The following is a 16,901-nucleotide window of genomic DNA, read 5'->3' as shown; positions in this document are numbered from 1 at the left end:
AGGATGGGTGTATCAGAGACAGTGAAACTGACACAGGACAGAGAAGCATTTAGGGTTGTTGTACATAGGGTCGCTATGAGTCATAAGCAACTTGACAGCACATAATAACAGCAACATTATAACAAGCTGTGCACACTCCAGTGTTCTGCAGACCCTTCCTAGATGTGACTGGAATCACATTGCTTTGGTGGGAAGATTAGCATTTCTTCCAAGAGGGTTTCTCATAAATAGGCTAGGGTGCTCTCCACACACATGCGAGAACTCCTATGATTCGTGTATAAACTAAGAAGTTATCAGAGGGTTAACAGGAGTTCTAGCCATTTGCTTTGTCTTTTTTTTTTTTTTTTTTTAATAACAACTCCCTGCTATAAGAAATGTCTACCCTGAAAGAACAGTGGTGGCCGGTCACACAGAAATTCAGCCAAGCTTTTTACATTTTTTATTTTTTTTTCTAAATCAATGTAAATCTCCCATGCTGTTTAAATGTCGGTACTAAATTTACCAAACTTGGCAGATTTGTAAAGCTGAGCAGGACTGACAAGTGTTCCCAGTTTCAAGCAGAGAGAGTTCTAACAGTTCCAGAAATACTTGTAGGAGGCACCTGGTGGTAATTGCGGTTTCACAATTCTTCCTAAGCGCCTACCTTGCTAGCTGGCATCTCTGCAGTGCTGATAGTGTCAGAATAGAACAATCCTCAAATAAGGCACAGCCCCCAGAAGGCAAGTACATGCCCACTAAACTCTTCCTGCTGGAGAATCCCAAGGAGTTAGACTGAGGTTCTTGACATCACAGCCCAGCTGGTTACACAAACAAGAGGGGATGGGATGAGGTGGGGTGGAAGATGGAACTCGCATGCCTGACTATGCAGATATGACTTGGCCTTATATTCCCTCTTCTTGCAATTAATCAGGGATTATTGTCTGAGATCCTGCGTAAAGAAGAAGACCCTCGGACGGCCTCTCAGTCTCTGTTAGTAAACCTGAGGGCTATGCAGAACTTCCTCAATCTGCCGGAAGTGGAACGGGATCGCATATACCAGGATGAGAGAGAGCGGAGCATGAACCCTAATGTAAGCATGGTCTCCTCGGCCTCCAGCAGTCCCAGCTCCTCCCGAACCCCCCAGGTGAGATACGAGTCATTCTTTGCCTTGGAAACACCTTGCCTTCACTAATTCTGTTTTCCATTCACAGTTAAAGTATCATTCAGATTTCTTAATCCAATAGACATGTTGGCCAGAGGATATGAATCTCAGATCATGTGACAGTGATTCTCCTGTACTGTATCAGAAGCTGTTTCTGTCCCTTTAGGAAAGTCCTATTCTTCAGGCCAGAGGGGCCCTTGCCTGTCTGTGTGTGCCTGCTTAGTTATTTCTTTAAGCTAGGAGGTTTGTATGGAAGCTGAGTTTGCATAACAGACACACACATTTTTCCTTGAATTGCATGTTTGCATGGGATGGTGGAGAGTAAGTGGATCAGAGAACAGAGTATTTTGAGTTTTACTTGATGCATCCTGAAAAAGACAGTGTGCAAGAAACTCATGCATTATAGAAGCATGCGCAGTGGCTGCCTGAGAATGTCCACGACCCCTTCGAAAACACTAGTGTTAAGACTAATAAAAACAGCTGTCGAGGAGTTGATTCTGCCTCATGGAGATTCCAGGGATGTCAGAGTAGAACTGGGCTCCAGGTTTTTTAATGGCTGGGCTTTTGGAAGAACATCACCAGGACTATCTTCCAAAATACCCCTGGTGGACTTCAACTCCTAACCTTTTGATCAGCAGACAGATGTGTTGAGCATTTATTCAGGGAAGCCAGTGTAGGCCATAGTTCTTTTCCTTCCTAGCATCATCTCCCTACAAGATTGAGTGACTTGTTGTCCCAGTTTTTTTACAAATATTCTATTTTTCAGTCCTGTGAAAAATGCGTTATTTTCATAAGCTTGTGCTTAAATTTCCTAGGTAAAGGATTGAAGTCTCCAACCCAGAGCTGAGTTATTTCTAATTCTGATCTAAGCCCACTCATTTCTAGCCTCTCGCTTATTTCCCTAAATTTTGACATCTCGGGATGCGTGTGTCAGAGGCAATGCCATTGGCACAGGATAGAGCAAGGTATAGGGCTTTTGTACATAGGGTCGCTATGAGTCGCAAACGACTTGATGGCACATAACAACAACATAGATTAATGGCATTGTCTTCTCTTTCACTGTTGATTGGATGGTTACATATCCTTTCTGGGTGATGGCTCATAAACAGTTAAGAAACAAGCACATGTTTGTACAAATCTGAAAATGGGATACTTTCACATCAAAGATTAAAAAAACCCATATTCTTTTTATTTTATACTTTAATTTACTTTTGAGCTTATTTCCTGGTAAGTTCCAATGAACTTATTAAACATAAAGCAGAATTTTATTCTAGAGGAAGTATTTCTGCTTTTCCAAGGAATTCATTTTTCACACATCTTAAACAGTTCTTATATTTTTGCATTCTGCAATGCATTTTTAATTGAAGATTTTTTTTTATCATGCAATGCCAAATTTGTGATACTTAACACTTTTATTTAGTCTTTGGTAGATTATTAGTACTGGTTACCATTAATCTGAAAAAAAAAAATTAAAGTCTCTTGACTGCTTACTTTTTATGAATGTAACCAAGCATTTTGTGTTATTCCTTCTTATTAGCCTCGCTGGAAGAATTGCTTTCTGGGGATTGTGGAGAAAGATGAATCTAGGATATCCTACACTTGGTACCTAAAATCAATAGCATTTTATTAGGAGGAGAAGGACACTGTATGCCATGTAGATTCATGAGGATTGTACTTGGGAACAGATTGAACAAGTAGACTGTGGGGGAAGAGCTTCGATTAACAAGGGAGTGAAGTGTACCCCATGGCTCATATGAGGAGATGTAATTGGCTAGTTTGAATAGTTCCATAGCCTGACACGAATATTAAAGCACAACACAGACAAGCAGGACTCACACCTGGCCCATTTGATAAGTAGCAGTTTTTTTGGAGGTTGGCTGATTAGAAACTCTTATTCAGAGGAACAAGTACTGAGGAGAACTTAAATTTGGCCACTTGAGGCCCTCATTTCTGCAGATGCTAAGGCATCACTTAATATTAGACTTTAATTTTGGATCATACATTACACACTTTTATTTAGATTTATTTTTAATGGAAGAGGCATATTTATTGAGGTAGAAACTCACAGCACACATAGCAGCGTATTGAGTTGTTAATTTATACACATTTGCTTCTGTAAATTCATCAGAACTTTTACTGATTCTGGCAACCATTGAACTATAAGAAAGAACATCCATACTTCATAGACATTTAGACAGGGAGAAATATCTGTGTGAAGTGTCTGGTGGCCTAGTCTGTAGGGAGTTGTTCAAGTAACCCAAAGGTGGGCCTCTCTGACAGTTGGAATCCTAGAACAGCTCTTCAAGAGAAAGATGGGAAGTTTCCTCCTGTACGGTTTACAGCCTCAGAAAACCCACTGGAAGGTCGTCTAAGAGTTAGTTCTTACTTGGTGGTAATGGAAGAAAGAGTTCTCAGAAAATTATTGCTATTTTGAAAAATAACACAGGTCACAGTGCATTTTGTTTTTAGCTCCTTTTTATCACTTTTCTATCAAGATTATATTTCAGATACCTTTTTAAATGCCTGATAGTTTACAAATCCAGGGCAATTAAAAAAAACCACAGGGTTAGTGTTTTGCTTTTCCTAAACAGTAGAAAATAATAATTTAAAAAATTATTAGGTAGAGGATATTTTTAGGGACAAATATAAGAGAATTGTGTGGTTTAATTTCATAAACACTTTTGAGACTTCTGAAAGTAGATGTTGAAATATTTGTATGTATTTTGAGGACCAGATTCATAACATCTATATTTGTAGATTCTCTGGGACTTTATTTTTCTAGGTTTTAAAAATTTAGAAGAGTGAATGTCATAAAGGTATATTTTTTAGTACCTATTTACCCAAAATTCTTTACGGTTATGTCTCAATAATACGGTAAACAGTCATCATGAAAATAAATGTTAGAAGGGCGTCCACTGCCTTTGCCTTTTAATTGGAGTCAGCCTCTAAAGTATCCTTCCAGGCCCCATTACCACTTTATTAAAGGTTTAAAACCAAATGGAAGAAATTTCAAATTAACACCCTCTAGTTTCCTGTGATCCTTCAATTGGTTCATATTCACTGATGAACTTAATAGCAAATCAGCAGTTCAAGGACAAGAATGATCCTTTATTGCAAACTTCCTACATCACAGGTTTTGCAGTGAATATTTTGTGTTGTCATTTCCATTTCACTAGTGAGAAACTGAGGCTTAGCTAAGTTAAGGGGCGTGTACTGCCTCTTCTATGTGACACTCACATGATTGAGTGGCAGAGGGGGAACTTGAACCCTTGTTCTCCTGATTCCTAAACCTGGATTTATAACTAAATATTGTATAACCAGGGCTCATGGCCAAGTATTTTAGTCGCCGCTAAAAGAAGAGTTTCATTTAGTTGCATGGATCAGGGTGGGTTTGAGCAGTAAGGTGAGAGGAGAACATCCGTGGTCCTAATGAAGGACCTGAGTTCACAAGAAGGGAAAGGACACACTACAGAGTGCATTAAACAGGCAGGATCACTGTGGTTAACTAGAAATTTAGAGACAAAAAAGTTGTTTTGAAGAAAAAAAAACCAACATGGAGAATTAGATAATTATGAGAAGGTCCCAAACTACTCATAGCTGCCCCTCCAGTGGGTTTTCAGTGGCTGTAAATAGCAGGGGAGGAGGTTGTCCCTATTTCTCCCACAGAGTAGTTAGAGAATTCGAACTGCGTGCCTTTGGTTTGGCAGCGAAGCTCAGTGAAGCACACTGGTCCCTTGATTTGCAGCCTGGCAGGTTCTTTCTTGTTCACTTGCTGCTACTGTACTTCCACCAAGTTCAGGGACCTCTCATTTTCAGCTTCCCTTTCTGTAAAATAGCATCTAATTCACTGAGTCCCTAAAAGAATTAAGAGAGATCATAAAACATTTCTGGAGTGCCTGGCCTATGAAACAGTATGCCGTGGTGCTATTGTTAGCTGATGACGAGTTGATTCCCAACTACGAAAACTCATACATACTCAACAGAACAAAATGATGCCTGGTCTTGCACTGTCTCCACAGCCAGTATTGGATCAAGCCATTGTGATCCATATGGGAAGTTTTATGGGTCGATTTTTAAAAACAGATTGCCAGGCCTTTCTTCCTAGCCCATCTTGGTCTCAAAGCCCTAACCCGTTCAGTGTCATAGCAACATGCTAGCAACCCTGAGTGAGCAGGTGGTTGTTAAAGGTGACATGACTTGCCTAGGAATCATACCCCGGTCTTGCACATGGAAAATCACCAGTTCTGCCACTCAGCCACAGATGTCCTCCAACCATACATTGTTGTGATGTTCTGCTGACTTGACTAGGACTCATAATAAGTTATTATTATCATCATACAGTAGTTAGAAAATGGTATGAGCTGGGGAGGTAAAATGAAAATGTCAATGTCACTGAGCTTAGTTGGGAATAAAGGTCTTGATGGGAAATCCAGCTTAAAGATACCTTTGAGAATGATTCTTGAGCCCTTAGAATTGTATGCTACCGCCTCTTTTCCTGGTACTGCTTAGTCCATGGGAAACTGTCCTGGGTTCCAAAACAGAGAAAATGGATAGGTCAGTCTTTTCTCTCTTGGTTTGGGATTCCAGATGATTTAGGGACACAGAGGAAACACAACTTCCTTTTAGACCAAATCAAGTGCCGTGGTTCATGAGCACATAGGTCAAGATGGATGTTTAGGAATCCTCCTGACTCTGGTTCTGACAAGGCTGTTCAGCCCCTTCTCAACAGGCACCAACAGAAGTCTGTAAGGTCTAGACCCAGGCATATCCTCTGGCAAGTAGACTCAGACATTTTAGGGTTATCCTAACCCCAGGAAGTACACACACCTTCTGAATTGCCCTTCATTTGTCTCTGAAGCTGACGGGAAATCATTCAATTAAAACGAGCACGGCAGAATACATAAAGCCACAAGATGAGTTTAAGAAAATGAAAACGGCATATCAAAGGCATTCTGAAGCCTGGTGTTACGAAATGAAATTTTGTTTCATTTCCACTGATTTCCTAGGTGAAATTAGGTGACTGTCTGGGTAGCATAATGATGATTATGATGGGAAACCATACATACTCGGATGACATACGTAAAGCTTTAATAAAGAATGAGAGAGGCTCTAGGGAGTGCATTAAATTGAGTAATAATTTATTATTTAGAGACCTCTACCCATTTACTCATTTTTTCTGGAAGAATTGGCTCTTCCTTCAAGGTGTGCCATTTTTAGAAGGGAGAAAAGGTAACTGTGTGGGTTCCGTGCACTGGCTTTGCTATAAAGCTCATAGCTGAGAGCCTGGGGTAGCCTTCCTACCTGTGAACTGTCCAAGAGGGAGACCGTGGGTTTGACAGGACACTCTGCCTGTCCTATAGGAATGCACTGCAATTATTTCCAATCACAATTAACCTGATTAGAATAATGGACAGCAAGTGTCCCTCTGTAGCTAATGCAGTTTGGCATCAGCTGACTGAAATCCTTTGATAATTTCTGCACAGATGGCTGGGTTGAATGCAGCACTTTTTAAATTATTATTTTCATGGTCTCTTGGTAGGCCAAAACCTCGACACCGACAACAGACCTCCCCATTAAGGTGGATGGCGCCAACGTCAACATCACAGCTGCCATTTATGACGAGATCCAACAGGAGATGAAAAGGGCCAAGGTGTCTCAAGCCCTGTTCGCCAAAGTGGCTGCAAATAAAAGTCAGGTGAGTGGTTTTTAAAAAACCAAAAGCCAAAGGCTGGAGTGAGGCCTTTCTCCCCCTCCCACCAATAAAAATACATCTGTTCCTATAATAATAATAACAATAATAACTCTCAGGGGACCCGTCACGTTCTGCCCTATGCTCTGTGGTTTGCTTTTCTTCTCATCAGAGTTTAAAATAGAAACAAAGGCAAACCCAAGCATTTTGAAAGAATATATTTCAAGAAGAATCATTCCTTTATGTTCTAAACCCGGCTGTTATTCTTCCGTTGGTCGTGGGGAGAGCATATGCAACAGCACCTTCCTGAGACCACGCGTTAGCCAGGTAACATCAGCTCTCTTATTCCCACCAGGGGACTGACTGACTTGGTTGCAAGAACCACTTCTCCTGAGCCCCAGAGACACCTTGGGATGTCAGGTGTTTCTTTTATGTATAGAATGCAGTTGTTTTCCACGAGGAAAAACAAAACACCACTCACATGTAGGGAAGTCCAGAGTAAGTGCTAAAACCTTTAACAGGGAAAAAAAAATTTAGAAGCTTATCCAGCAAAATTTTTTCGAGTGTGGGGATTGCGGAGAATGTAGCGCTCCAGGGAAAAGAGCAGACAGCTGCTTAGGTATTTTCTTTTTCTTTCTTTCTGAAAGCGATGATAGTTGATCACATCTATTATATGTTCTTTCCACCCATTTACAGAAACTACTGCCCAATCCTAGAAAGCATTAGGTTGAGGATCTTGTTTATTCATTGCCAGGCTGAACAAAGACCTGACACAGGCTGGAGAAAAAGTTAGTTCAAACACAATGCTGGGTCCTTTGATTCCAAGCTTGATTTCCTCTGTGGCCTTGCATGGTGCGTGTTTTCATTCCGACATATGTGAATGCTGAAATGGTCCATCATCTTCCTAACAGAGCCTCTGTTGTGTGCTCTTAGGAAGGAAGTAACTGGATGTTTCATTTCTGTTGAGCAAGAAGGTAATAGAGTTTTCAATAGCATATTTTTCTTGCTGATAGTCACATATTAGGTTCACAACATGGTTTTAGGATTAGCCATTTTTACTTGCCAATTTGCAGTCCCTGGAATTATTTTTGTCAGAGACTGATAAAGGGAGGAGTATTGACAGACTCTAAAGAGATTTGAAATGCTTGTTTTCCTTTCCAATATCAATGTAGCTCTTCCATCATCTTACCTTCTATCATCAATGAAACCAGTGAAATAGAGCTTATGAAGACATGATGTCCAATCGTAGTAAGAAATGCCATAAAGAAAACACCATAGAGCCTTCTTAAACTGTTAAATGCATAAAATCCCGTGTACCACATGGCAAAATATAATGAGAGTTGGAGCTGTTAAACGAATAAAGCTGTTAAATGCATAATGCCACTTGGCAAAACTACTGTGCATTTAATGGTTTTCCACTGTGTAATAAAGGACATATGTGGTGAATGTGCAGTGAGTATAAAAGCTGCACAATTGATTTTGCAAACCTGCCCCTTAGTTGTGACTTGATGTAAATATCAAAGTTTCACCGAGCCCTTGTTTTATAAGCAGCTTTCAGGAAAAGCTGAAGACCACAGTCTGAGGACTTGATTCCGAAGGCTGGTGATCTTCCTGTTGATTTGGCAACGCGGCTCCTGGAAATCAGGATGCCTCCATCCTCCCAGAGTAATTCAGGTGGCTGATTGAAAGCTGTGCTAGCCAGTTGGCAGAAGCACCCCAAATTGTTGATTCCTCTTGAAACAAGAACCAATAGCCCTGATTTTACTGAATTGAAAATGCACTCCTCTATATTAATGTGTTCAAGGTATGATTAAGTCAAAGCAGAAATAAAGACGCAGTGAAGCTTTTGTTGTTAAGTCTGGGTTCTCATACTCACTCATCCATTGTGAACCTAAGTGTAAATAGTTACTGTAGCAGCAAATTAAGTGTTATTTTCCTTTATAAAAATAGCACTGCCTAACAAAAATTAGCTGATAATTTCAAAGGCGTTTTAACAGAAGATCCTCATTCCATTTTATCATTGTCAGCATGAGATTGATACAAAGCATATTTAGTAAAAAATCAACATGATTTTATACCTTGCTCATGTATTTGGTGCATAACCATAAGGCATATATGTGAGGAATTGTGGGTCTTAACCAGTGTACTTAACCTCACCAAGAAGCACACAGGTCTTTGAGGAATGAGGGAACAAAGATTTTTCTCTTGCTTTCCTGCATTCTTCTTCCTCTATTCCTTTTCTTTTGAGTCATCAGAGTTCTAAGAGTGATTTAGGACACAAATGAATGACAGGGCTCTTTATCCTCTTAGAGATGAAATCGAGAAACTCTTATGAGCCCAGAAGGCCTAGTTCAGATATACGTAATGACCCTTTCTTTTCATTAAAAATGTCTTTTAAAAGTTACAAAAGGAACATAAACCCTATTAAATCTCATTTGCTTGTTGTGAATCACCCAGATCACCTTTTAAGAATACCATCAAATACTGCAGTATGATGTGTTAAGCAAGTTTGGAGATAAAGAAAAAGGAAGGATGACTTTGGAATGACTAAGTGGTGGTGGGGGCCCCTTAAGCAGGTGGAGGGTCAGAGCTCAAGAGTCTAGAGTTCGGGCACAGTGGAGTGGGGAGAACTGAAAGGGTGGCAGATTTCCCTTTTGTATCTTCCCTTATGGTCATCTTGGTGAAAGTGTATTTCTTGAGTGTGTTTACATGCACGGGTATGTGTCCTTCATGGCTTAATGCCAGGATGGGTTTTTAGGGTCACATCTTCTTGCCACTCAGCTATAGATTTTTGCCATGGCTATGCAAGTCCACTCATCCAATTTGTTAAGTGTCTCTCTTCTTTGACTGACGCACCTTTCTTTTCTCAAGCAAAAGGAGTCAAGCAGCAGCAGCAGAAGGAAAAATGTAGGAAGAGGACAATTTACTTATTTTGTACTTTCTCCTCTTTCCTTCATTTTTAGTTAAGATCAGTTTAAGTCTTTAGAAAGGGGCGGGGCTCTGTGTGTGTGTGCATGCACCCACACACTTGCTCGCATGTTCAGAGAAGGATCTCTCTTCTTCTTCTGATTACTATCTAGATTGAGAGTTTCCATAGGATGAGGTGATGCCACGGTCAGTGATTGTTCTCTGTGACATAGGAGTGAGAGGTCTTGATGGGGAACCATAATGAACTCTTTTAATATGCGTTCAGTATGACCCTTACCATCAAAAGGCCATCAGGGATCAACCACTGCAGTATGTAGAATCAGTGACCACAGGAAATCTCTTGCCTGTCTATAACCAGGTGCCACTGAGTTGATCCTGACTCTTGGTAGCCCCGTATACATAAGAGGAGGACTATACTCCCTGGGATTTTCAGTGGCTGCTTTTCTGGAAGTAGATTTCTAGTCCTTTATTCCAAAGTGCTTCTGGGTAGACTCAAACGTTTAAACTTCCACTTAACTGCTAAGCACATTAACCATTTCGCCACTTGGGAATTTCTATTCCCTTATAGCATTTTGTCATCTCCTTGTCCCTTTTGCTCCAATTCTTCAAGCCTCCTTGTTCCTTCCTCCTTATTTGCTGTTTATCCCCTGCGATCTGGAAAGTGGAGATCCAGAAGGGAGAAAACACAGTCACCTCAGGGCACTCCCACTGCTGTCCTTCCAGGCTGGCCAGGTATTTCATAACAACACCTTCAGGCTCATTTCCCTCTGATGTTAATTATCTTTCCCCAGGCACTTAACCCAGTGTTTCTCTCACACTCTACACTCTTCTCTTTTTAATAGTCCACAGTAGTTCAGCTCAGAATGCTGAGGATAGCTGACATCGGTTTACTTTTAACAGGATGCAAATCTTTATTACATACTCTCCAAACCACTGTGTATATGAAACTGCCCCTTCCTACTAGGTTTGGGTCAAGCAGAGGATAGAAAGAAAAGAGGCTTATTTTTTTCTCCTGTTATTTTTCCACCCCATAAAAAGATAAAAGTGAACAACAGTGATTTTCAGGAGAGCACTGGACTTAACTTTCTGGTTTAGGAAGGGAGGGAGAAGCTGAGAAACTCTATTCTTTTATAACTGGATGGTAGTGAAGATATGGTAGTAAGTCTCAGATGATGATCATTGAAAGGGCAGCAATCAGCCTAGCCCAGAATTTAAAAGAAAAGGCAAGTGTGTGGTTTGGGGAACAAACAAGGCTCTAAAAGGGGTCTCTGTTAAGATTACACTGGTAAGACAGCTTTATCTCTACTTGGGCTAAAGGATTTTTATAACCCTGGAATATTTCTTCTGGCCTGTGTTCCTTTCTGAGCCCATACATTGCCCTGTCATAAGCTATAGGGGTTACCACCAGTGTCCAGCAAAGGGAGAATCGTCACTTCTATGGTAGAAACTACAGGAGGAGGGAAAGCTCTTGCAGCTGCAGCAGATGGACTTAGCGCTCTTAATACACTGAAATAGTTTTTCCTCACTGTAAAGTTGTTATGCAACAATGATGTGTTTCATTATATTCTGTTTCATGTACGTTTGATAGAATTATTATCTATATATGTTGGGATACACACACACACACACACACACACACACACACACACACACACACACACACGGTTAGATTAGTATCTTTGTATACTGAACTTTGCCTTATCATCCTATTTCTACCAAAAGCCTGTGTTCCAATTTCTCAGCCACTGCCTTAACAGTAAAGGTACTACTAAACAGAACACTAAAGCTTCAGGAGTCGAATCCAGGTCTCATCCTGTGAACATTCTCTCAAATCCTAAAATTCCTTCTCCATGATGATCTGATTTGCTTGACAAGTGGAATGATTTCAAAGATACCTTTTTTTTATTTTTGGCAGATTCTTTTGCCTAGCAAAAAGGAAGGAGGGCACCATAAAAAAAAAGAATATGGAAAATGATTTATGGAAAGGGAAAATATTAATATACTACTTGATCTCTCTTGATCTTTTTATTACTCTTTCTCTTGTTTTAAATTTATGTCATAATCAGTATCTAGATAAACATGTTTTGTTCATTCATGGGCCATTATGTTTATGTTTGTTTCTTTCACATCTCTCCTTAAAAATGTCCCAGACAACACTGATTTGTGAGTATTTTTTTATAGCAGAATACCTTTTAAGATCACTTCACTAGTGACATAATCACTTTAGGAAACTCAGAAAAGGAAGGAATTATGAAGGCAAAAATGCAGATCACTCAAAATTCTATAGCCCATAGATAATTGCTATTACCATTTTAGAGACTTTCCTTCTAATATGTATGTGTGTGTCCGTGTGTGTGTGGGAGTGTACACACATGTTTATAGTTTACACACTAATTAAAATCATACTGTGGGATATATAGTGAGAGAAGTTAAAACCAACGTTCTTTTTTTAAGACAAGATTTTCTTATGGAACAGTAAATTTTTTGTAGTAACGCAAAATATTATCTTAGTCTCATCACTTATATTTGGAAGCAGGAGTGGCATCCACTTCCTAAACTAACCTGCCTCTGGAAACTATGAACTTTGAGAAATGACAGTAGTTATAGAAAGACTTCAGGTCTTTTGCTCATAGGTTCACTATGAGTCATGCTCAATGACAATCAATGACAATATCACTTATATTCTTGGCCTTTAAAATAAAGATCAGAAATCTGCTGATTGCATGTAAAATGGTTACATGTTTAACTGATCTCAGGAGTTTTTCTTTGTGGAATGGTTCTCTTGGGAGGAGGGTAGCTTTGATCCCCAGATGTAGATGCAAGGCTGCTCATATCTCTCTGGCATAAAGTAGAGAAGATACAAGCCAAGGGGATGGGGCACTGTGTAAAATTAGCTGATGGCCTCATTGTCACTCCTGATCTTTTGCATCTGCCATCTCGTATTCAGCATGTAATGTGTGTGTGTGTGTGTGTGTGTGCATGCGCACACACACACACACACACATTTCATCTGACACTGAGTCATAATCAACTCATGATAACCTCTTATATGTCCTGATAGAACTGGGATCCAGTAGTATTTTCAGTAGCTGATTTTTCAAAAGTAGATCTTCAGACCTTTCATCTGAGGCAGCTCTTTGTCTGCTTGGACTGTCACCCTTTTGGTTAGCAGATGAATGCATTATCTGTTTACACCTCCTAAGTTTTCTGTTTCTCACGTAAGGCAGGTTAAAAGGAACCATGCAGCTTGCTTGAGTAGCTCTCTCTTCCGCCTCAGTGCACTTCTTTGGAACAGAGCCCTCTAACATTTTTATCCAGGAGCATTGTATACTCTTTATCATCTGGGTCTTTTAGAATCTAATTGTTGCCTTTAAGATTAAGATTCAAAAGATATTAATGTATTTACACTGTAATTGCCATTTGAAGAGAAATTATTATACCAAGTAGTGAAGAATTAACTTTTCAGAATTCCCAAATGCCAAACTAAGTGCAGAGTTGACATAATGATACTTGAGCTTAAGGCTGAGCCCTCCCTTGTCCCTTTTCTTCTTAGCACAACCTTAAGGGGTTAGGTTTTATTGAGAGATTATCAGCAGAAGTCCTTCTAGATCTTACTTTTAATATTAACCTTAGAATGACAAATTAAAATTGCTACAAGTAACTAAATTATTATGCCCTAAAACTAGCCTTTATGGGAATCATTAAGGAAGATTAATAAAGAGTTCTTTTAATCGTTGCTAGAGTTTACATGTTCATTTTAAGCACACCTTTATGTACAGTGGGGAAACTTTGGAAGGAGTTGTATTGCTAACCTCTCTGGTGGTTCTAATCCTCCAGCCACATTTCAGGAGAAAGATGGGCAGACTCCTCCTTCAGTTTGGTTTACAGCATCAGAAAGCTGATGGAGGGTCAGCTGGGAGTCATTTCCAACTCCACAGCAGTGAGATTGAATTTAAGTTATCTATAGCAGGAGTCCTTGAGTTGCATTAGTTTGCCTATTCATAACATGGCATTTGTGGAAATCTTCATGTGGCTTTGAAGCGAGTCAGGCTGACTTATTAAAGCAACCTCTTTAAACTCTAAGTGTTTTTGGAAAAAGACACTGATGTTAAACAATGGTTCTTAAAGCTGGAGGATCTTGATGCTTCCTATAATTTTGTTGTGCAATTATTTAATTATCTTCCTTTCATAGGGCCAGAGAGGTACTTGCTTTTCAGAGTCACACTTAAGTATTTTAATCCTTAAAGCTTACTTACTCTACCCTAGTCTCAACTCTTTCAGAACAGTTTTACTCTGAGTTTTCTAAGTATTTGGATTTTTTCCCCCCTATCTGCATAAAAATTACCCAGAGACATTGCCCAACATATTCTACTGTGTCACAGGTATGCAGGGGTTTTGAACTTGAAGTTAGAGATTTGAAACATTTTGACTGCTTTTGGCTTGTTTGTTTTGTCCTTGTTGTTGTTGTTATGTCCCATTGAGTTGCATGTACAACAGCTCTGAAGCCTGCCCTATCCAGAGCCAGTCTCATTGACTCCACTACATCTACTCCCCGTTGTCCCAGTTACTGTTTCAATATATCTCTTCTAGAGTCTTCCTCTCCTGTACTGTCACTATACCCTTCCGAGCATGATGTCCTTCTCCAAGGACCAGTCCCTCCTGGCCACATACCCAAAGTACATGAGAGAGAGCTTCACAATCCTAGCCTCCAAAGAAAAACTTGTTTTCACCCTCTCTAAGACAGACTTATTTGTCTTCTTGACAATCCATGTTCAAGACTTTTCTCCAGCACTCCAACTCAAAGGCATCAGTTTTTCTGTCATCCTTAGCCATTGTCCAGCTCTCTGATGCATAGCAAGTAATTGCCAAGAGCATGGCCTGGATCACACAAACCTTAGTCTCTAGACTGACATGGTTGCTTCTTAGACCTCAGGAGAGGTCCCCGACACAGATTTACCTAAAGTAATTTGTCTCAATTTTCTGGCTACTGGTGCCAAGAGTCTTGATAGTGAATTCAAGCAAACTGTAACTGTTGACAACATCAATTTCTTTCCCATCCATCATGGTGTGCCAACTGGCCCAGTCCCATATAGATTTCTATTAAAATCTTTCCATTATTTAAGTCGAGTAGTAGAGGAATCAGTCATTCCTTTCCTCTGATAAAAGTAGGTAGCCGTTACAGATGTGTATATATAACAAAAAAGCCAAAGCCACTGCTGTTGACTTGATTCTGACTCATAATGATCCTCTGTTGAGTTTTTGAAACTATAAATCTTTGTGGGAGGAGACTGTGTATCTTTCTCCCTTGGCTTCTAGTGGATTAAAACTGCTGACTTTCTACTTATTCTGACAACACAGTCACCACTGGGGCTCCTTATGCATGTATATAGGGTGCATATACTTATACAAAAAAAAGTAGCCATGGGAAATCAAGAGATGAATTGCACTGGAAATGTCAGCTCTCAGGGACCTCTCCAAAGTACTGAAGAGCAACAACGTCAGGCTGGAGACTAAGGTGTGCCTTATCCAGGCTATTGTCTTCACAATTGAGTGCTATGCATCAGAGAGCTTGACAGTGACTAGGAATGATAGCAAGATAATTGATGTCTTTGAACTGTGGTGCTGGATAAGAGTGCTGAATATACCATGGACTGCTAGGAGGACAAACAGGTTTGTCCTGCAGAGGGTACAGCCAGGCTGCCCCTTGCAGTCAAGAATTCTGAAGCTTCGTCTGACATACTTTGGGCATGTTGCAAGGAGAGACAAATCCTTGGAGAAGGACATCATCTTTGGGATAGTAGAGTGACAGTGCAGGAGAGGAAGACCCTCAATGAAATGGGTCGATTCAGTGATTGTGGTGGTGAGAGTAGGTGTGTTGGAGACAGTGAGGTTGACACAAGATAGAGAAGGATTTAGAGCGCTTGTACATAGGGTTGCTATGTGTTGCAAGCAAGTCAGTGGCACATAACAACAACAAGAAGGAGGGCAACACAATTTTATGAAATCTTCTCCTATCTTGAGGCCTTTAAAATAGAGGTTAAAGAGTTGTCCTCATATAAAATTTTCATTACTCTCAATTACAGATGCAATCTTTGCAAACACTTTCACAGAAATGTGAGAGACACAAGTAAGGTAATCTAGAGACACCTGAAAACTGCTCTTCATGAAAATACAGTTTCACACTTAGTGTACAATTTTGAAAATGAAAAGAAAAAGAAAATCATTTTCACTTACAACATACAAGGTATAAAATAATTAACCTTGAACGGTAACCAAATACTCAGTACATTTTTTTTTTCAGGTTTAGGTTATCTCCTTGTCAGGAATTCACTGAAGCCCTTGACAAGTCTCCCTTGTAGTGAGCCTTTTATCCATTTCAGTTTTCTTGATTAGGTTATCTTGAATCATTAGGGGGGTTATTTATTTTAATAGACACTTATTGGATTCATGAAAAGAGAATTTGGTGACTAAGAAACAAGAGCTGAATATTATCTGGCTCATTTCACACTTCAGAAGAGTCTCAACCAGCTGAAGAGAAATCCTTTCACAGTTACAAAAGTTTGTTTGGGGACTTTATGTGCTTCCATTTAGAAAGTGAACTGTCTGTGGTTAATAATATGAATTTTCTTTTGAGACACTTAGAAAACATTTCCTTTTGGTTACATATGCTGACATTTTCTGTATTGAAAATGTGGGTGAGTAAATGGCCTTTTACATGTCTGTTGCAAGAAGCCTTGAGTCATTCTCCCAAAGAACTGTTCATTTGCAACTTATTCAGTCATTGGAATTCCTAGAGGGGCAAAAAAGTGGGGGTTACTGGCTGTTTAATAGCTTGCACTCATACTTTGTGTTAGGCACATCAAGGGGACCAGTAATACTGTGACAAAGGCCTGCTTTCAGAGAGCATACAACCTAACAGGAACAAGTTATTTACTCCATGTCTCATCAATGAGATCCGATTAAGCTGTAAACTTAAGTTTCTTGCCGAGAATGTCCTGGTTCTTATTTGATCCACAAAATAATGTTGTTGTTGTTGTTATGTGCCGTTGAGTCGCCTGCGACTCATAGTGACCCTATGTACAACAGCCTTAAACTCCACTCTGTCCTGTGCCAATCGCACTGTCTCCGACACTCCCATCCCAA

General features: G+C 39.9%; 1 protein-coding gene across 1 annotated transcript in view; it reads left to right on the top strand.

Annotated features, from left to right (window-relative positions):
* Positions 1-16,901, top strand: part of SATB2 (SATB homeobox 2) — a 218,434-nt gene that overhangs the window by 161,675 nt on the left and 39,858 nt on the right. Inside the window, exons 8-9 of the mRNA XM_006889070.1 lie at positions 911-1,123; positions 6,681-6,836. Of these exons, the coding sequence (XP_006889132.1) occupies positions 911-1,123; positions 6,681-6,836 (369 nt within the window). The remainder of the gene's footprint in view (positions 1-910; positions 1,124-6,680; positions 6,837-16,901) is intronic.

Source organism: Elephantulus edwardii, unplaced genomic scaffold, assembly GCF_000299155.1.
Source record: "Elephantulus edwardii isolate Elephantulus edwardi_28Jun2011 unplaced genomic scaffold, EleEdw1.0 scaffold00075, whole genome shotgun sequence".
Classification (NCBI taxonomy): Eukaryota; Metazoa; Chordata; class Mammalia; order Macroscelidea; family Macroscelididae; genus Elephantulus; species Elephantulus edwardii.
The sequence above is the reverse complement of the archived record's forward strand: the minus strand, read 5'-3'. Positions and strand labels throughout refer to the sequence as shown.